This window comes from Acipenser ruthenus, chromosome 9 (assembly GCF_902713425.1).
Source record: "Acipenser ruthenus chromosome 9, fAciRut3.2 maternal haplotype, whole genome shotgun sequence".
In the NCBI taxonomy this organism is placed as follows: domain Eukaryota; kingdom Metazoa; phylum Chordata; class Actinopteri; order Acipenseriformes; family Acipenseridae; genus Acipenser; species Acipenser ruthenus.
This window is the reverse complement of record NC_081197.1, coordinates 42,806,760-42,829,417: the sequence shown is the minus strand read 5'-3', so window position 1 is coordinate 42,829,417 and position 22,658 is coordinate 42,806,760. Positions and strand designations below refer to the sequence as shown.

The window sequence follows — 22,658 nt, the reverse complement described above, 5'->3', positions numbered from 1 at the left end:
CATGTATTACTGTGATATCAATACAGAGAATTCACTATTGAAGCTGATAAGCAAAAGCAGTTATGCTAATATTGTAATAAACTTGCTCATTAATTTAAAGGATTTGGTGACAGTGGTAAATCAATATTCATATAGTTTAGATATTGTATTTCCTGCATTATGCAGTGAACTTTTCCTTTTATATTTTTTCATATGTTCTTTTTAAGTTTCCCTCCTAAACAACAGAGCATTTGTCTGTGAGCCCTTCTCGGTTAGCATATGTTTATAACATTAGATTCCGAATTGAATGCCAAATTCCTGAGCTCAATGTACATGTTTCACAGAAAGAATTCTTTTGAAGGAATAGGATCAAATAGGGTGATGCTTTTTACGCTTTGTTGATGACAACCTTAATACTTACATAGGGGGCTGTGAATCCACATTCCCTTGCCAACACATTGGTTCAACTTTTGCATAAAAATATATATTTCACTGGAACATCAAATGTTCTAGGAGTGTTGTTGACGTCACTGCAAGTGATCAATAGACAGATTCTGCTATGATAATATGCTTTTTACTGTACAGGTTACCATGTTTCATATAATTCAGTTTTGGATAATCATAACCACTGTATATAGCAAGCTGACATTTAATTAAATTCTTAATTTACTTTCTGTGTTTATTAATGCAATATTATCTAGCGTAATCTCATATCCACTGCACATGTTAATTGTCAGAGACCCCATGTGATTTTGGCAATTGAACATAGATATTAAAATGGCGATTTGTAAATGTTTGATCTTAGTTAAGATGCTCAGTGACTCTGGTATGCCTGAAGGGTTGAACTGGCCCAGTTTTTCCTTTGGTGTTCAGGCACCTTCACTGTACAGTATTGTGGCAGAGTGAGAGCTCTATGTATATTGTGGTGTTCAGTGGTGGTTGGCAGGGATGGGGTTAATTCCTGTCCCTGCCAAAATACATGTGAGAATGTGGCTGGAGCCTTAATTGGGCAACCATTTCATTATTGATTAATTGGGCTCCAGCCACATCCTATAAAAGGTAGCCCAGGGCTCCATTAGATGAGGAGGAGGAGGAGTTGGAGTGCTGGAGACAGAGAGAGAGAGACAGAAGGAGGAAACAAACTGCTACCTGCACGGTAATTTGTGTTCTTTTCGGCCCTCGCGCTGTTTTGTGTACTACTTCCTGGTCTGGTGTTACCACTACAGCCACCTGATCACATTTGGTCTCCAAAAGTGGGATACAGCGCCTCCAGAAACCCAGTCCAGGGAGAGTACTGCAGGGATTTTTTTGTTTGTTCTTTCCAGAAGTTTAAAAATAAATAAATGCAAGGAAAGCAGCAGCAACAGCCACTGCTGGATGGCTACCAAATTTGCCTTGCAGAGTAGTGGTGCCCCGGCTGTGATAATTTTGGGCACACAGTGGCCATCTGCCCCTTCCAATACCAGGAGGAGAGGTGGTGTGATGTGCCAGGAGAGAGGGAGGAAGAGCCCTGTTGCTGGTGCTTGGCCTGTGGGGAGGGTAACCACCCAACGCCCCAAAGCCTGGAGGGAACTATCTGCCAAGGTGGCCAAGTAATAATTCTATAACCACATGGTTTTCAAGGGTGTGTTAAAAACTTGCAATGTCCTCTAAGCAGTAGTTTTGTATACCTTGGATGGCAGCGAAAGCCCTGATTTAGACATGTAGTATTTAGAAAACAGTGGTCTTCTATTTCTATAACTTTTAAAGAAGATTGCAATTTTGAATCATAATGTGTTTAGAATATTGTTTACCTAATAATAATAATAATAATAATAATAATAATAATAATAATAATAATAATAATAATAATAATAAATAATAATAATTCAGAATTCTAAAAGGTATTGACAGTGTCGACCCAGGAGACTTTTTTGACCTGAAAAAAGAAACAAGGACCAGGGGTCACAAATGGAGATTAGATAAAAGGACATTCAGAACAGGAAATAGGAGGCACTTTTTTACACAGAGAATTGTGAGGGTCTGGAACCAACTCCCCAGTAATGTTGTCTTGGGATCCTTCAAGAAGCTGCTTGATGAGATTCTGGGATCAATAAGCTACTAACAACCAAACGAGCAAGATGGGCCGAATGGCCTCCTCTCGTTTGTAAACATTCTTATGTTCATGTGTTCCCACAACAAAACCAACAACAACAGAAACAAAATGCACCATTTGAAAAACACATTTTATATATAACATCTTGAACTAATGTGTTGTCTTTTTACATTCTTCATACCACAAAAGTCTTCACATCTTCAACATATTTCCACCAAGTTTATACGCTTTTGTATTTTCCAGCCAACTTTTGTCTCCTGCTGTTTCTGGTATTATGTGTGGGTTTCTGTGAGCTACCCAACAATGGAGATATATTGTTTCAAGTGCAGTTGTCATATCGATTTTGGGTAGACGCTTTCTAACATCCTGGCTGTAGTGTTTTTATTATAACTTTATTGCAAGACATAAATGGACTTCAGTTAAATTGTGCATGGAAAGGATTTCTAGAGAAATGGTAACACAAACTGGGGATTGCTGAACTGAGGTGTTTTAGGTTGAAATATACAGTACTATATTTGTTGAATGTTTTAAGTGCTGAGTGCTATATAACACTATATGTACTTTGTGTTGCACATTATGTAATGAGCCTGCCGCTTACATTATGCAACCATTTACCTCATCTCTTTCCAACGTGTCATTACATCTGGTCTATTTTAAAACCCCTGTAACTAATGCCAACAGCCATACATCTGTCCGCCATCTAGCACTGTGATGTTGTTGTTTTTTTTTTTGCAGACTGATGACATTTGATTGCCGTTTGCAGGGCTATGGACAGGAAGCTTTCTCCATTTTGATAATGATGCAGTTTGTGTAATGGAAAAACAACGTCTACAGTGTTCAGTTTGTATGTCACATGATATTGGGTGGGCCCACCTTTTGCCGTAATGACAGCCTCTGGAGTTGCCTGAATCACAAGTTTTTATGGGATTGTGGCCCCTTCTTCCAGGAGTACCAGGTCAACTAGGAACAGTGTAGAGGGTTGTGGTAATCAATTTAATCCCACAAGGAAGATGACCGAAGTGTGTGTCATCATTGACAATCCTAGCATGATTATAAACTTGTGTGTGATTCAGGGGGCATGAGTGAGGGCCCCCCCCCCCCCCTTATTTCCTTCCTACCAATAACATCTGCTAAACCCCTATTTAAACATGAGCTTGCACTCTGTCTTGTGTTTTTGGTTTTCCATCATCCCCTCCTCCCCCACTACACTTTCCTCCTCTGTTCTGCCACTCCACCTCTGCAACTGCCGCTCCACCTCTGCAATGGTCCCCCTCTGGGGGTAAAGTGAAGCTCACTTCCCAACCTTTGAAGCCCAGCCACCCCTGACCTCGTCCACTGGGGAAGGTTCTCAGCCAGAAAGGGGACACCGGGCCTTATCTGTCTAACAACACTGTCATCTTCCCATTTTCTCACCTCTAGATCCCCCTTGGGGGAAGTATCGGTTGCTTCCCAGCCTAGGAGACCGATCGGTTCGGTCTCACCTCCGCGAGACAAGGGAACTCTCAAAAGCCGAGTCCACACCTGAGCGAACAGTTGCGCAACCCAGTTGCACCCAAAATCACGCAACGTGTCTACAAACTTAGAATTGTATTTATTTTATTTATTTTTTAGCAACTGAGGTGACACTTTTTTTTGGTCAGGTCGTAATGTGTCCAGTAATTAACAAGGACTAGTTGGCTGTTATTATTTTTTCAACTGTTGTTATTTAAATTCCATATTCCCTAAATAAAAAACAAAGCCACATAAAAGCTGGACAAAACGGTGGTTGAGGCATCGGCAGAATCATGGGGGCATATCATGCCCTTGTTGAGGAAATGAGGCTCGAACACGCAGAAAAGTACCGAAACTTTTTATGGATGGATACCCAATCATTCATAATACTACTAAACTTAATAAAATCTTTAATTGAAAAAGAAGATACCTTCTTCAGAGCGCCTACACCGGCAGAAGAGAGACTGTCAGTGACACTGAGATATCTGGCCACCGGTGATACCTACGCAAGCTTGGGATATCTGTACAGAACCTCAAAGCAAGTCCTGTCTGTGATTATCCCTGATGTCTGTGTGGCAATTTACCGTGCAGTCCACATTATAAGAACCAATCAGAGTTTGTGAATTGCCACGTGATCGCCTATGTCTACAGAAGTCACTTAGGAGGTTGCTTGGAAAGTAGAGCCCAGCTCTACTTCAAGCAACTGGTTGTGGGGATGTCCACATATAAGCGACTCGGTTGCATGCAACTAAGTTGCGCAACTGATTGCTCAGGTGTGGACCCAGCTTAAGTCATAAAGCACACCTCTCTTGTATTATCAATTCCTGAGGTCTCTTCCTCTTTGCAGCTCTCGATCATGTCCAGTGAATTGATGGTTGTGTTATCCAGGAGAATCAAAGCACCTGCAGTAACCAAGTTTGAATATATGCTAATGAGGAGTTATTTCAGAATTTGTGTTAAATGTTTCCCCTCCAACTGTTTAGTCAATTAGTGTGCAGAACATAAAGGAAAGGAAAAGGATGCCTCACCCTCTCCACACATGTAAACTCTAATGGCATATTCAGCTGTCTCTGGACCTAGTCCTTAAATTTTCATACTGTACGAATAGTCAGCAGCTGTTAGTGGATACAGGAATTTACGCAGACGACACGGCAGCCGCATTATTGTTCACGTCGAACCGGTAACAAGTAATAAAGTGCCCTTACAATAGTTATGTTTTCTTTTAATGCATACTTTTATGCTCTGACTTGAAGACAGGCTTGAAGGTGTTTTGCATTTAGAGGTCACATAAATGTACTTTAGTAAAATGTTACTGGTTGTAAAAGTGATTTTATTGGGATGGGTGGGTGTGTATGGACAAAGGGGTCAAAATTTGAATTTTCCCTTTCCAAATCTTCATAACAACCTTAGCTTCTTGTCTGTAATCATGCAGTATGACCAATTGTACTTTTTGTACCATAAATCGAATTTTCATCTCTGTTTTGAAATCCCTCATGCATCAGTTCTGAAATTTGTTCATGTATCGCACATCAGTTCAGAAAAGGCCTCGAACACTGCGTAACGAATCCATCATAAGCTTTTTAGCAGCTGGATGGATTTACTACAGTACAATTTAAAGACTGAATGTTGGCAGATAAAGAACTTTGTAAGATTCAATTTTGGAATATCAGAACTCTCTTGTTCTAGAACTCTAGTGGCCTTCCACCATTTGGCAACAAAAGCAGTATGGTTTGCTGTTTGGAGGAGTAATCTGTGGTTGCTAAGCTGCAGGTCTGCTGTTACTGTATAAATACAATACCAGAAATAATACACATTTTCTTTTCTGTATTGATATTGGTTACAGGTAGTACATGCTTCATGACAAGTCCATCAAGTGTAGTACTGTATATGTTACTATCTTCAGGAATTGTGTTGTTATATTAATGCTATTAATGTAAAACAGAAGTGTCATTTTTATATTTGCAAAGAGACTGACGTTATATTATTGACACTGCGGAATCTAGCCAATGAAATGGGTTGTTTCATTTGGCAACTAGTCACTTTAATATTGTTGGGAAAATTAAAGGTTGTGTTATAATGGTGTTATGGAACAGCTGATAATAAAACAAAAAACATATTTATGCTTTTTTGGGGTACAGTGTGTACAAATCTGTCTTGTTATTGAAGAGGGTTTCAGAAACATACTTAATAAATATGCTTTTATGGTAACCAATATCAATATAAAAAACTATAAATTATTACAAACTACTAAAAACTACTATATATATATATATATATATATATATATATATATATATATATATATATATATATATATATATGTGTGTGTGTATTCGTGTATATATATATATATATATATATATAGTAGTTTTTAGTAGTTTGTGATAACCTCATAATAACTTGAAACTATTATACTTTTACAAGTAGGTAAACCGTGCACTGAATAGGATTGCCTGTTCTGTTCTAATAATTGGTGTTTGTTTTTCTTTCAGAGACCTCATTAAGAAATTCCTTGTTGTTGAGAGGACAAGGCGGCTAGGCAACATGAAGGTTGGTAAACAGATATTACATTGAAACAAATATTACGTCTGATCATTTATTCTCACATTTGAACGTCCTGGTGCAGTAGTATGAATTCCAAATAGTGTTGAAAATTAAAATGTTTTAATCTTCATTGTTTTATTCCAGAATTCTGAGCTGGGATTTGGGAGAAGTGCATTTTTACACTGATCGTATTCTTTTGTAGGATAAACATTGCTCTATGTGATGGCATACTGTATGTTAAATATATATCTTGCTATCCACCCACACATACAGTACACTGCCTAGTCATTCTACTGCTGTAGTAGCTGGTGTTATCTGAGATGCACCTTACATTTCCCCTTTACTACAGTAGTTCTTTGGTGTTTTTACTAATATTTTAATATACTGGTAACTCTGTGTAGTATCTTGTATGTAAAACTGTAGGAGCATAGGACTGATTTTCACTGAGGCTTCACCTAGTATTTTTATTAGTATTTTGAGCCACGTTCTGGTGAAAGGTGCCCAAAATGTGGAAGGTGAAAAACTTTAAGGGTAATGGCCTCAGCCTGACCGCTATATACTGACAAGGGCATCAATAGCAGAAACTCACTGACAGGCACCTGCCAGCATTGTAAGCTTTCTTCAGTAAAAAACCATCTCCTCCATGAACACTAATGGTTCCCAGAAGAAACTGTCAGAACATGACTTATCACTTAGGCCAGAAATGGCAGCATCATCAGGAACAGTTACGATGTAGTTGAATGGTGGTTTTGACTTAAACCCTTCTTATGAAATCAAATGCAAGGGGATTTATGCTAGAATAGCGTCTTATAAGCAGTTGCTGCTTAGAAGAAACAATGTAAATGTTTTCTGAGGAGAGTAGGAAAAGTGGGCCACACATGAATGATGACAAGGTGTCCACTTGTCCTCTCAAATGACTGTGTACTCAAACAAATAGCGGTGCCAAAACCCTTCCCTGGTTGATTACATAACGCAACTTTTTTATTTTTATTCTGGTAGCGAACTATTGTTCCAAGACGAAGCAAACATTTACAGGGATATTAAAAGAATAGCATGAACAGTGAAGTTGGTTTTAAAAAGCAAGTCTAATTTTGACAAAACTAAGGTATTTTACCAATAATTTTGCAGCATACATTTTACATTAACTAATTTATATGCTTGTGTCATTTGTGATAAACTGCTACATTGTGCACAATTAAAAATAATCATATGCTCACATTGCGGTTGCTTTCTTGACAACATTGCCATCCAAAACAGGAAGTAACAGGAAGGAAATGCTTGCTTGACCAGAGTGGGAAAAATGAAGCAAAGTTAAATGTGTTGGTTGTGGCTTACTGAATCTTGACCTTCAAACTGGATGGGATCTTTAATGGATTACTGCAATGTGTATTCAGTTCAACTTGAATTAAATTGGGTAGCATTTCCTAGTCCTGCTTTGCTTCCAGTCAAACACAAATCTTGTGAACTGTTTTGTCTTGAATACTGTAGCTTGAGGCTTTGTAACTAAGCTATTTCTTGGGTTTATGAGGTAGAACTTGCTGCTACAGACTAACCAGCAATGTCATATATAGTCTTAAATGACTGCTAATGAGGCTGACTTCTGGAAAAGCACAAGAAAGTTCACCTAAAGTTAACGTTCACATATTTAAGAGAACTGATTATGACTATACTGTAAATAATGTATTTGAAGGAACAATGTGTCTTGTATGGATAATCTAAGCAACTGGCATTTTTTTAATGGACTCTGACCCAGCTTTTCACTTGTTGTACATTGAAAATTGTGAAGCAACTGGACTCCTAGAAAGACATCATTCTAATACAAAGTGGGACAGCTACACTGTAAATTACTTGTCTGCTTTACAGTATCTTAAGACAATTCATAGAAAGCTAGGATTTATTGGAGGAGCTCAGCTCAGTCTGCAGGGTCTCGAAAACCACTCGCCAAAGGGTATTGAACCTTGGTACGGGCATTCCTTAACCTATTAGAATATTTGCTAGCTAGGTCTTGATTCTGATTGGTTGGGTTAATGATGCATTCACCTTCAGCTCCATATCAAATCAAACTTTTCATAGGCTTGCTGTGAATGTATCCTACAGTGACCTTGTCACTATGTTGGCTATTATTGAAGGCTACATCTTGGGAATCAATCAGCTGTCCTTAATGTAACTTTGTTTCAAACATTTACTCTGATATACTGTGGGTCATGGTGACCTAGCTATCCTGACTAAGGATCTCTTACCATTGCTCCGTTCCTCATAGTCTTATTGTACTGTATGTTTGCTTATCTGGTAATGCAGGTTAACAAAGTAGTATAACTATGTTATTTCGCCACTTTACAAAAGTATGTAAAAGTCAGTAGGTGGACAATAAAGCAAGTTTTGGAATTTGTAATCTGAAATATAAAAAAATGCAGTACATCTTGCTCTATTATGATTACCTGTTAAAACACAAGAGTGGATGTGCCTGGGTTTCTGCCTTTTAGAATGATTTACTACATTGGTTACATTGGCACTGAATTTGACTGAAGCGTCTGACCTGCTTAAACCTACTGAATAAGTTGTCTCTGCTGGTGTTGGGAGACATAAAGCATCTTCAGTGCCTAGTTGTGCATTATTGTTATTATTATTATTTTTTTATTATTTTAACTGGTGGAGCTATATACATGCATTTGTAGTTGTAAAAAAAAGTGCTTCTGTTTAAAATAATTTGAAGCTACAATCTCAAACCTATACTACCCATTTGAATAGGTGTAAATAATAAAGCGATCACGTATGTGTTTGCAATAACTGTTGCACATTAACAGTTAATGAAGCTATGTTGCAGACTGGAAAATGTACTTAACTTTATTGGCAGTGTTTTTTTGCCATGCTACTGCAGAGATACTGCAGAACTAAATTGAGCTGTTCATTTAACAAAGATATCACTGTGAAGTGCTGTAATTCAGAATAAGGAAAACGCAGCGTACCGTTTAAAACATGTTCCGTTTACTTCAGAATAACTTCTAAAAAGTGGTTTGAGACTTCCAGCATGCTACATTTCAGCTGGAAAGCCCGACGATAACATTTGGTTACAGTTAAGCAGGAGACATGGAGCAAATTAACCGTGGGCTAGAAGCACCCTGGAGTACTTGCTACTTTGAAGACACTTTGATCTAGCCTAAGTTAAGGGGGCAGTAACACAAAGCAAACTATGACAATATAATTTGAAGCTACTTTATCTAAAAATCAGATCTGAATGCAAAATTTGAGTTGAGTGTACTGACTGGTTTCCAAGATTGATTGGTTTTAGGACTCAATGTTTTGAACTAGCATGCATTTTGCTTCAATAAGGCAGGGCTTTTAAATGGAAATAACAGGTTCATATTAAAATAATTAATAAAATGATCATGAAGTCAAATGTTTTTATTTTATATTTGTATTTCTTTATGTACAAACAGTTGTTTAATCCACACACTACAGCAGACAGTATTTCCAGTGGTGGAATTTGAATTCTTGGTTGTCATCGTTTACGCACAGTGGGGAAAATGGCATTTGTCTCTGTCTCTCTGTCTCTCTGTCTGTCTCTCTGTCTCTCCGTCTCTCTCTCTCTCTCTCTCTCTCTCTCTCTCTCTCTCTCTCTCTCTCTCTCTCTCTCTCTCTCTCTCTCTCTCTCTCTCTCTCTCTCTCTCTCTCTCTTCCTCTTAATAACACATAATTACAAGTTACAAAGCGTATACTGCATAATAGACTGTGGTTTTCCAACAGAGGGCTGTAAAACTAGGCAGTAAACTGCAACAGATTACTCCTAGCCCAGAGGAGAAATAGCAACTTTGCAATGTTAAAGAGTAAGTAGCTTAGATTTCATACTTTCTTTCTTTTATTTCACCACACCCTTACGAATGCAATCATTGAGTGGTTCTCAATGATTGTTTATTACCTATTTTGTTGGTTTACTATTCTATTCTTAATCTTCACATTTTCGTTCAAAGCACACATGTTTTATTTTACACCACTGTAGCTCTTTTTTGTAAAGACTTGACACGTACCCATAGTATATAATGTAACCCACTATAAAGGATTGAAATATTGGCTGAGACAGCAACATACATAGTTTTTCATGAGAAATATTGTTTCAGTTAAGCTGATTTTAATAACTGGTAGAGGTAGAGAGGCAATTAAAGGAACAGGAACAGTTCTATCCAAGCCACAAGAAAAGAGTTGATAATGCGTTATCAGATTACATTAATACTACTTGAAGACAATAACTTGGGAATCGTTTGCCTGAATCTGACCAAACTTTGCATGGCTCTTCATTATTAGGCCTAAGTGTTATTTTTTTCAGTAACTTTTCTGTTGTGCAAAGAGTTTTAACAAAATCATATGCAACCTTTGTGAAATGTTTTGAAAATGTGCCGACACCTTTAGCTTACGTGGCAAATCACATAAAAAAGATGTGTAGCTTTTGTTTTGTTCTTTCATGATGCTTCCACATGCACATGTGGTTGTTTGCGGTAAAGTAACGGCAGCTGTCCTCCTTAATTAAAGACATTTGACTTTGATAATTCCTTGTCATGCTTTGCATTAAGTAATACAAAAGTTAAATTTAAAGTGTAAGCTACAGCACTTTCATGGTCGTTTTTAAGGGGTTATTGGAAATAAAATGAACAGGTAATGCTTCAAATTATATTTTACTGCATCATCATTCACACTGGTGTTGCTTTAAAATAAGCTGCTTTCAGGAGACCTACAGCTGTTCATCACTGTGAGACAGAGCACTCTCCATTGCTTTTGCCATTGCCTGACGTGAAGTTTTTGCTGCAGCAGAAGAAAAAGGTGCTTTTCTTTTTAACCAGCGCTCCATTTCTTTTTTTTTTTTAACTCTTTACACTCAGCCCTGTTTCCGCCTGTTTTTCACCGTTTTCATTTATGTATGTTTAACTACTGGATAGTTTGTACTGCATGCATGTAACATATCAAATGAAAGGCCACAAAATGTTGTTTCATATTATGTAAGTTGCAGGATCAGGCATACTATATGTGGTAGAGATGAGAATATATGTAAAAAAAAAAACTGAAAATAAAAAAAATGTTTTTCCAAAATAATCATGTTTGGTCACTGCTATATATATATTGTAATCACAGATGGCTCAAAAAAAAAAAAGAAACACTGCACCATTGAACCTCAATATGAAATTAACATGGAGGGGAGCTGAGCTTCCAAGCTTTTCAACGGTGCCGCACCTTTCTGTCTAGCTGCTACGGAGCAAGAGGCTCAAAACGAAACTTAAGCTGTGAACTCTGTCACATGATGGGGGCTTAACTTCAGGCGATCGTAGTTCCGGCTAGGAGTACGGCACACACACTGAATACGTCTTTGGAAAATCCCGAGTAGGGACTGAACCAGGTAGGTGGCTTTTACAGTGCCTGAGTAATCTGTGCGTAACCTTCAGTGCCCTGGCGCCCCAAAACGAACAGGGCGGAGTTTTAAGAGTTAAAACGAAACTCACCGCTTGCAAAACAACACCTAGATAGACTTAATATTGTCTTTATTTATTTATTTATTTTTTTTCCCAAAACTGTTTACTTAGTGCAGTGTACTGAGTTTCTATAATCCTTAAAGATAGCGGCTGGGAATCACGTACAAGAGAATAAAGTCTTGGCGATGCTTAAAATATCCAGCACTACTTTTATTTATTTATTTATTTATTTATTTTAACCAGAACTACTCAGAATGCGGCTCATAGTGCTTTTGTCACTGACACCTACTTCCTTATAGATTGTTGTAGCGTTTCAGTCATTCTAAATTGGGTGAAAAATACAGTAGCTTGGTGTCTTAAAATATCTCTGCCGGATTTTCCCATACTGATAGTTGCAGATATGCGGGAGCAACTTGGAAAATGTGCGATTCCCGCAGCGCTGAAATTCAAGCCCTGTCTCAAGTACGATATTATAGAAAAGATACCTCTCCTCAAAATAGAAGAACAGTAAACCCAATACTAATGTGTCTCTTTCTTTTCACTTATTTATCAGGAAAAGTCACTAAAACTGTTCAATCAGTTACCCCTGGTAGTCTTTCTGTAAAGTTACTTGGTGCTGAAAGAGTTTGTTTGGAGTCAAAGATTTTCTTTGTCTCACATGTGTTGTGGTGGTGTCATTATCAGTGTTCATTAGAAGTAAATTACTTTTAAAATAATTATTTCCACACTTTCACAGTCAGTCAAGCCCTCTCAACTCTGATTTTGCATTACCTCTTCCAAATGTTTTCAGATACAAAACCCTGTTTTAATAAGTGCTGAGTAGCAAGCAGTGGCATGCACTTTTTTTTTTTTTTGGTATTTTCAGACTTCAATGTCTATACAATCTGAGGATATTCTATCGTATGCATGGATATTAATATTTTTTAAACAGCTTGGTTGAGGTGTTAAATAAATGTCTGTATGGAAGAAACCAAGATCAATAAAAATGGTCTGCATTATTAGTTTTGGAAATGTCTAAAGTGATCCACTGATATAGAACTGATATGGGGAGGTCAAAAAAGCCTGTTGATTAAACCCAGACCCAAGATAATAGAGAGCAAAGATTAAAAAACACAGTGTTCTTTTAAAACTAGGGGTAACATTTTACCAGTCAAAAGGTCTAAAGTAGTAGGGTTAGAATGGTGTACAGTAAATTGAATTTAGCGTCTTAATACAGTTTAATGAAATATTTGCTAAAATCATAAAAGGATTGTCTTTGCCATTGCATGTACTTGCTTATCTGTTTCCTCAACAAGCAGTTATAAGGAACCATACAGTAGGGATGTACCGGTTATGAGTTTCCCAAACCGAACTGAAACCAACATTTGCATAACATTCCAAAATGAATGTACCAACTGTTTTTTAACTTTTTTAATTTATTTTGTGTTTTGTACAATGAAAAAGCATTGTGAGTCACAGCACTAAGCTGGTGGCATTTTAGGGAGCTTATCACACACTTTGGTGTATGTAGACATGCTCAATAATTAATTTGGTAACAGAAATCAAGCTGACTTGACTGATTGCCCTCAGTAGGGATAACTGCACCTTCATACTTAGTCTGGGTGTTCAGATGTCTAGGGCTGTTTTGTTTTTAGGTTTGTTCATGAAAGGTGCTGGTGCTAGTACCAGCAGACATATGCAAACACTTAGTCTGCACACCTAATGCAGCCTAAGAAGTGAAAAGCTGACGCTGGGAATTTTATGAAAAAAAAGTTTGGTGAGGCTGTCTCATCTGTTCAATTACTACTGTAGGGACCTAATACAAATTACAAAATGATGCTAAGCAGACCAAAACATCCAAGTTTAAAAAAAAAACCACACACACACACTGGAATAAGCAGGATATCTGGAAGCTGCTTTAAATTCGCTGCTTCTGTGAGCAGGTCAGTTTATTTTTATTAGGTAGCTTCATTTGGTGTGCATGTATTGAAATTAGTTTCTTTTGTTTGATTACTTTGTTGCTGCATTCTGTCGGAATATTGATTGCATTCATGTTTAACAGCCTTACCAAAGTCTTAAAGTATTATAGTAATGGGCTATAATAAGCATACTATAGTAAACCAGAACTTTGTGTATGTTGGCCATCAGGCCTGAGTTTTAGCTTTATTTTTTTGCACACATAAATCTGTAGGTGATATTTTAAATTAGAAGTGTTTCCTCAGAAACTATTTTAAAATGATGCCACACATCTGAGTCACTTTGAAGCCAACATGTTGATTTTAGATAATGTACAATTTCAAAAACCCTCCTCTACAGTTCTACTCAAACGTGATTTGCCACATACAACCGACTTGTATCATTTTACCAGGAAAATATCTCTTAATACATTATTTTATTCTTTCTACATTGTGTCTAATAGTATAATATGTTGATATGATGCAGTAACACTGTATTAAGCTTATTTATTACAGTTAAAACCAAAAAATGACGTTTTTATAATGGATGTCCCATTCGCTTGGCTGCACAAATGCAGTTCGGTTTTTCGGTTTTAAACTTTCATTTCGGTATTACGGAAAACCGTTTTTGGAACGTCAAAAACAGCTGGAAGAGTAGATACAAAAATGAACCGATCATAACTGTCATAGAATTGACATTACAAATATGTTTTTAGATTTTATTTCACACAGTGGTTTTCAAAGTTCTTTTCAAACGAATTAGCAGATAAGTTGAGGCTAGTTTAATTTAAGACAGCCAGCCTACAATCTTCACCACTGAACACTAACCTGAATCAAAGTTTACCCGAGTGAACAAAACCGGAATTAAAACCTTACATTTTCTACAGAATGGAGCAGATGATGTGAAGAAACACAGGTGGTTCAAGTATATAGACTGGGATGCTGTGCCTCAGAGAAAACTTAAGGTGAGTTCTATTAACACAGCCTATTTATGTATCCCTATTTATAACTATGCCTTAATGTATAATACATGCTTCTGGCCTGGTGTGTGTTCATGAAGTAGCCTTATTCTGCCCTGAAACCAGAGGAAACCATGAACAAAAAAATTTTTACAGAAGCTTTCAACAATCTGCTGTCATTTAGAGTGAAGCGAATAAATGGAATGAATAAAAAACACATGTCTGAGACATTATTAATAACACATTTTAAGCTGAATTTAATTAGAATATGTTTGATTTTTGTTTACCTACTTCACCTTCTGTCATAGAAACAGTATATGATTTTTTTTGCGTCAGCATCCTGTATCGGTGAGCCGGTTCAGAGATCAACATGCTGTCTACTGTGCTAAAAGAGCTGGGATCCATTTGCAGAGCTGACATACACAACCTTATAATACTAAAGTACATCAGTTCAAAGTACTAGTTTCTAGTATTGCCGTCATGAGATTGTCAAGCTGATGCTCTTATTTCAGAAGGTTCCATAGTCTTTAAAAAAAAAAAAAAAAAAAAAAAAAAAAAACGCCTTGGGTACTTTGCTTTCTGCAATAAAAATGTTATTTGTTTGTTTTAATTTTTGTATTTATTTATTTATTCATACATACATGTGACTTCTCAATTGTGAACTTTTACCACGTAGTAAAAACTTTCAACACAGCTTTGTTTTACATCTGTATCTTTATCTAAATAGAGATTTTTTTCCATGTATGTTATTTCATTTATAATTCTACTAGCCGCCAGTTGTGCCCAAAGTATCTCACGAAGGAGATACATCAAATTTTGAAGCTTATCCAGAAGATGACTGGAAAAAGGACCCCCCTGTACCTCCTAAGGATTTGGAAATGTTCAAGAATTTCTGATGGAATCTGGTAAGGATCAAATCAAAATGTATTTTATATCTATGTTATTCCTTTATTTTGTGTTTTGAAAGCACAACTATTACTGTTTTACCTAAAAGTGTAATGGCTTTATTGACTCAGAGACCCTGATCAGCAACAATCTTGTATTGGTGCTAATTGCGGTGCAAGTAACCACCTGTAAACCTAGTTTTTACATGATGAAGGTTGTTCCATACATTGTAAACCTAAGCTGATAATATAATTTGGGGGGGGGGGGGAGGGGGCCATGTCACCCCACTGTTTGTTTTCTAAAGACACTACTAATTGTTCTGTTAGGGGAGACCAGAGACACTCTGGTTTTGCTAGATCAGACAACTTTGCATGTGAAACATTTTGTGGAAGGAAATATATATACTGCATGTTATTATGTTGTGATTTATCAAAATGTATATAGTTAAATGTAATTTAAAGGCTGTCCTCATTCTATAGTAATGTTGACATTGAATTACATTTTGCTATTTAGCAAATATTACCAGCATACTTCTCTTGGTAAAGTTATGACTATCTAGTGACTTAAACCTGTTTCCCATAAAACCGTTGACTTTAAAGTAAACTAGCATGTACCTACGATAAGTAATTCGATTTAAAAAATGTAAAAAAAAAAAAAAAAAACTGGACACAGCACATGTTAAGCTAATGAAAGAGTTGTGTACCTACTTTGTTATTAAGGAAAGTATGTTTTCACAATCAGTCAAAGGTGAATTTGTTTCACCTTACATGTGAACATTCTTGTCTCGACATTGAGATTCCTATGGGTTAGAAGGGTTAGAAGTTCAGACATTTAGGACACATACATTTTACTTTTAAAAATAGCAATAACTGATACCGGTCATTTCTCATCAAATACAATAGTGCCCACATTCAGTGCTGAAGATGAATACTACACCACATTATTAGTTAGTCCTTTCCTAGTAATCCCACATACACTTTAAATATGCAGGCATGAAAAGCATTGAAATCCTGATGTTAACTGTGAAGGCATGATTTTAAGTCTGAAATGAATTAAGGTATTAAGATAGCCCTGAGCTGCAGCCACAGTAGGATTACTTTAAACATAACTTGAGGAGGTGCCTGAAGCCACATTTATATTACACTGTGGAGCGAGGCTGCCGTATTTATTTGTACTACACCCAAAAGCCACATTTCTGTATATATATTACATCTCCTGAGCTAGACTGCAACATTTATACTGCATTCCCCTACAACCTTTATTTTGTGATGATGTAGGTACTGTAATTCATGCATGACTTTGAAAGCACACAGTCTTAATAGCACTGAAATAAACTTGGTAGTACTTTTTGACTGTAACATAACATATACATAAACTGGTGTCTATTCAGTTGATTTAAATAAACAGTGGCAGAGCTAAATGCCACCACTGTTTTGTTACTTGAAAATTGGTCTTTTTGTTTATCAAGGTTACAAAAAATGTATTTTTTTAAAATGATATGTGACTCTGGTTTACAGTATTTTTGTCTATAAAATGATGAGAAATGGCAGGAAGGGTACCATGGTGATTTCAGCAACAGTGGTGTTTAGCTCTGGACACTGTTTTGTAGATAAAGTGAATAGACACTGTTGATGAAGACCATTATTATATATATATATATATATATATATATATATATATATATATATATATATATATATATATATATATATATATATATATATATATATATATTAAATGTTGGTAATTTACATGCTTTACATTTCTATTTTCAGACAGTCTATGATATAAAGGAATGCCTTGAAGAGCTGGGAATGTGTTGGTTATCATCCTACAGCCTTTCAATATATGCAGGAATCAAAGTCCCCGTCTTTAATTAAAGCAGAGGAATAAAAGACTCTTTTAAAGATCGGAATGATAAACATGCAGAAACCTTTGTGCGCAGGGTTTTTTTTTTCTTTTATGGGCATCAACTTTACAAAATTGTCTGGGAAGTAAAACGTTTGAAGTAAAATAACTGAAAAATAAGTAACATTTACCTCTAAGTTTATATTAAAGTTGTAAATTTAATGGTGCACATTGTTGAATATGTATATACAGTATATAGTAGGGATTTTGTGGTACTGAAGCACAAAAAATGGTCAAATGTATAAATGCCAGTAAATCCTCACATGGTTTTATTTTGATTGTGCTTTTAAAATGCAGTGCTATAGAGCAGTTGTGTTGAGTAAAACACTCCTCATTAACTGGTCAAGGTGGCCACATTCTCATGTAATGAGTAATTTGAGGGCTTTCATTTAGTACATTTTAGTTGTTTTGTATTATTTATTTCTGAGTGAGGTGGTTTTGATTAATGGACTTTCATTCATAGGAGAGGTATTGTTTTTGCACTTGACATAACACCATTGTAAAACCCCTTAAAAAGATATTCATGTGTTACACATTCATAAAACAAAGAAACTGTGTAGATTAGAGCACTTGCCATAATTAGAGGCCGTACTTCTATCTTTTTTTTTATGTAACTTTGAACATAATTCAGGCTGAAATAATTGCAAAGATGCAGGTAAGAGAGTAGCTACAGTAGGGTGGGGTCACTGAGCCATTCTGAGAAATGTTTAACTAATAAAGATGATCTCTTGTTTTATATAGCATTAAGGAGGGACAGTATGCTTGTATTCTTGTGTTGCACTGAACATATAGAGGTACATAATGTAATACACATGCTATGGAAAAATCTAAATGTTAATATTAATACTGGTAATTGGGACATTGAATTTAGGAGTAAATTAGTCATTTTCTTCAAAGGATGGCGTTTATTTTATTTTATTGCAGAAATGAATAATTAAATGTGCTGAAGAAAGAACATTTGCTACATGTGCATACTGTAATATACTTATTCTGAGTTTGCTGTTTTTGTGTCTGTTATCACTTGAGTCTACAAGACCAATTGTGTTTGCCCTTAGGGGCTAAATAATACTGTTTTGGGACAATTATAATTAATGGGGTCCAGCACAGATGTTGCTGATAAAAAAGCAGGGTCTTAAAACTCTTCCAGACAGCTAATATGGTATGAAGATAATCCCACTGCTCATATACATCTGTTCAAAAAACTTTCAGAACAGAAATGTTGTTTTTTTTTTAGTATTGTCTTTTGGGGTCCTACCCAGAATCCTTTATCTAGTTATATGTCCCCTCAGAGAGATATAAATTGTTTTGAAGAGTAAGTAGCTTCAAATGTCATTTTAACTACTTTTTAAAAAAAAACACTTTTGTTAGTGTTTTATGGTGGTATGGTTCTGTTGCTCCAATACTGAATTAACCTGCCTTTGAGATTGCTCTGAGCTAGTCCGGTGAATCCTAAATGCAGGGACTCGAACAGCAGTCCACATTCCATTAAAGTGATGTGACAATGTGACTGTTGAACTCTGTTAGTGCCACCTATGCTCTCTTGTGTATGTAGGTAGAGTAGATGCATTGTAGAAAGGTAACATTGTCAAATGAATTGAGTGGCATGAGAAAGGCTGTTCAGTGCCCTTATTTAGGGTACTCCAAACAAGCTGGTTAACCAGGTAAAGGCAGATTGTAAGAAAAATAATAACTCAATAAAGGAGCAACCGAACTCAGAACCACTCATGATTACAAACGCTGTAAAAATGTTAAAAAAAATGAAAGCTGCTTGTTCTTTTAATTAAAATCCTAGAAAGTACTGTCTGCACTATTTTGTCTGGAAGCTCTGAGGGGCTGTTTTAAACCAGCTTTCTGCTGAATGTTTTTATTTATTTTTAGGGGGTGGGAGATGTAGGGTAAAAACATTGGGTTATTACTATGATGCTGGTGCAAACTAAACCATATAACCTACTTCTTCTTGTTCCTGTTTTAAGAACGGTGTGTCACGTGTTTTTTTTTTTGTTTGTTTGTTTTGTTCATTTAGATTTTTTCAATTAAGTTGTGTGGTGCACATCTTTAGATTGAGCATGTTGATGCATGGAATAAAGCAGTGTTAACTGCTTGCAGCCTACATTAAATAGGGGTACAAAAAGACCATGGTGGACACTGGTCTGATTTCAGTGCTAATAGATGTACAGCAGTTTTGCATAGTCATACAGACTGATGATAGTGCTTGGAGTTCTCCGTTCAGAAAAATAACTTTTGCGACTTAAGAGTCATAATGATCCATGCTACAAAATGTTAGTTTACAGGAAATGGAACAGTTATCACCTTTTATATATGTGAATGATACCTTATTTGTGTGTTAATTGTTTGTTTACTTGCCAACTCACTATTCCGAAAGAAATGGATAAAATACCTTGGATCCCTCTGTTTTTTCTTCATCCAAGAACAAGACAGTAGCGATTTTGAGCAGGCAACTTTTCCATCTGATTTAATTTAACATGGGGGGCGGTGGGGGGGGGGGGGTACATTCATTCATGCATTGTAACAAGTTATTATTAAGACCTCCATGAACATATGTAGAATTGCAAAATAAAAAAACCAAACACTTAAGTTTTAGAAAGCCTATTATTCCAAAATACCAAACTTTTTTGTCAAATATTTCGCCATAATGTGAACATTCTGTGCTGACTGGCACAAATGAAATGTAATTTGTCATTTTTTTGAAGGCAAGAAATATTTTGATGAATGAAGTGTTTATTACCCAGTTTCATGTATGGAATTGCCCTTCATTTTGCATTTTTACTTTATAAATGCCATTGCAAAATACATTTACCAGGAGTGTTTCATTGCCGGTTAATATTGTTGTGTCTGTCCACAACTTTCTATTGCATACAAGTGCAAAAAAAAAAGTGTCTTCTGGTGTTACTTTAAAACTGGTTTTGATCATCACTGTACCAACTAAACCTTTATTGTATGTTAAACCGATAGAGCAATCACTGTAATCACAAATGTAATTAGAAACCTCAGTAGCATTTGTAAACAAACCACAGTCCTTTTAATTCTAACTGCATCAAAAATGAACAATTTTATCTTTTTTGTGTGTTAATGCAGGATGTTCAAAGCATTAAATGTTTGTTATGAACTGTGAATTTACTTATTTTTTTTATTGCTTGACTTTCTCCCCACATTATTTTTAATGTATTTGCATTTTTGTTTGTACAAGGTAATTACTGATATGTGTTTACGTTTGATTAAAATTGTGTTTTTACACCATTTGAGGTGGACGAAACACTGCATGCATTAGTGTCACACCACCTGTACAGTTTGACAAAGAATACCTTCAAATTTGACTTCATTAAAATGAACTCCGTCACTGCTGGCTCTGGTTCCGCTTTCTTTCTCTGCCAGCTGCTGGCACTGCTGTATTTTCCATGTGTTCAACTAAGAAATCTCCCATTTGGTCAGCATTTAACTTCCATTCTCTTTCAAATGTCAAAAAGATATAAAATGCAGAGCAGGCTTTCTTAGCACCTGCTTTTTTTTTTTTTTTTTTCCTAGGCAGAAAATAGTAAAAGTACTAGAAACTGCATAACACACACTGTCATTTTTGCTTTGATCACATTTTATATACTGTATCTATTTAATGGTAGCAAAATCTTAGGTACTCCACTTTTAAAGAAAACTAAACCAGAGAGAATACAAAAACTGCTGTGCACGTTAGTTAATATCATTGGTATCTTTGACTTCACTTGGGTCCATATCACAGATCATGAAGTCTTGCTTGTCCAAAAACCCATGTGCAATGGACTCGCGGATTACTAAAATGTTATTGAGCTGTTGTCTGTAGGCTGTTTGGATCAGTAGAGACTCATCTTTGCAATATAGGGTCTAATGCTAGTTAATTTTCAGTAGATGGGAAGGTAAGTGGTTCTTAGTATTGAGAAACCATGCAAGCTACAGTACAGGTATCTTCTGAATAAATCTGACAATCTGTATTTTATAAAGAGCACACAAACAGTTTGAATAAAAAACAAACCCATTTTTAGAAAAAAAAAGGGCAGACTACCACTCCCTGAAATGTCATAAATTAAAATGCTGGAAACCATTGCATCATTCTGGTTAGTTCATATTGCCCTTTTCTATCCAATTTTCTTTCAATGAACTCTCTTGTACTGTAGGTCTGGTGTAAAAGTGGCACTTTTTTTGTAACATTAAAATGTTAATGTGTTTTTATTTTGATAAGTATGAAAAATGCAGATGTGTTGATAGGTTTGATGTTTTGCTGCACAAAACATTCTATTGGTAAAATGGAGTAATCTGTCTTACAAACAAAACAAAAACCAAAAAAACGCTGATGATTGAGTGTAGGAGCCTCAGGAGCAGGCTGTCACTTTCAATTCAACATACTTATAACTGCTGGAGACAGCAGACTGCTTTGTGAACAATTAACTACATAGAAAATCATTAACAGATTACCTACATTTTTATCCAACTGTAAAAATAAGAAGGGAATAAAACATGTGAACTGCTACTGTAGATGAATTGCTGGAACTTTACCACAAGTGATTTATTGACGTAACACCTGCAGCAGGCTAAATAAATATACAGATTTGACTCCTGCTGTAAATATGTACCACTCATAAATAAACAGATTATTATCCCACAGGGTGTCTGTACTGTAAGTTTATTCAGGAGATGCTTACATAAGCACTAGTCTGCATAGCCATAGTTTTAGTTCACTTGATCTTTGGCAGGTGTCTATTAGCGTGGGCAAAAAAAGCTGGCAAATGGTGAGAAGGGCTGGCAGAATAGCAATCAACCACTGTGGAATGGGACATAAACCTGCCACTTCTGAACTCCTGGATGAAATCTTTGCCAGTAAAATTATAAACCATTGAAACTTTCACAGCTGTATCCAAGCTCTTTTTAATATCAGGTCATAACATGAGCTTAGTGGTGCTTTTATCTCTGGGGGGGGGGGGGGGAATAATGGTTCTTGTTTTGCAAGCATTCTAGACACATGTTTAAAATGTATAATGCATCTCTTAATCATCATATGCCAGAAAGGAAGATTTTTTTTTTTTAATGATATTCATTTTATTGGTAGGGCTAAGCTTCTGCACTACCATGGTTTCAAAGCGATGAGAGAAGCTAAACAGCAGTCTGCTGCCAGTGTCTTGCTGCTGCCAGGGAAACTGAGAAAGACTGAAGTAGAAAAAGTGCAGGATGATCTTGAAAGACTGTATAAGATGAAGTGTTATGTAGTTAGAAGTTTTATAGAAGAAAGAATGAGTAGGACTGTCACTGCCAGAGCCAGACAGACACAATCATATTGCACCCCAAAAACCAGACTCACACATTTTTATGTACGCTGGTTGGACAACACATCACTATCACTTGGGTGAGGGGCCACCAGAAGCAG

At 36.2% G+C, this 22,658-nt stretch overlaps 1 protein-coding gene across 1 annotated transcript in view; it reads left to right on the top strand.

Moving 5' to 3' along the window:
- The window catches only part of LOC117405251 (cAMP-dependent protein kinase catalytic subunit PRKX-like), a 49,712-nt gene extending 29,103 nt beyond the window's left edge, over positions 1-20,609 (top strand). Inside the window, exons 6-9 of the mRNA XM_034008163.3 lie at positions 6,058-6,115; positions 14,387-14,464; positions 15,229-15,363; positions 17,119-20,609. Coding sequence (XP_033864054.2) covers positions 6,058-6,115; positions 14,387-14,464; positions 15,229-15,354 — 262 coding nt within the window. The 3' untranslated portion in view covers positions 15,355-15,363; positions 17,119-20,609. The remainder of the gene's footprint in view (positions 1-6,057; positions 6,116-14,386; positions 14,465-15,228; positions 15,364-17,118) is intronic.
- Positions 20,610-22,658: the final 2,049 nt, after the last annotated feature.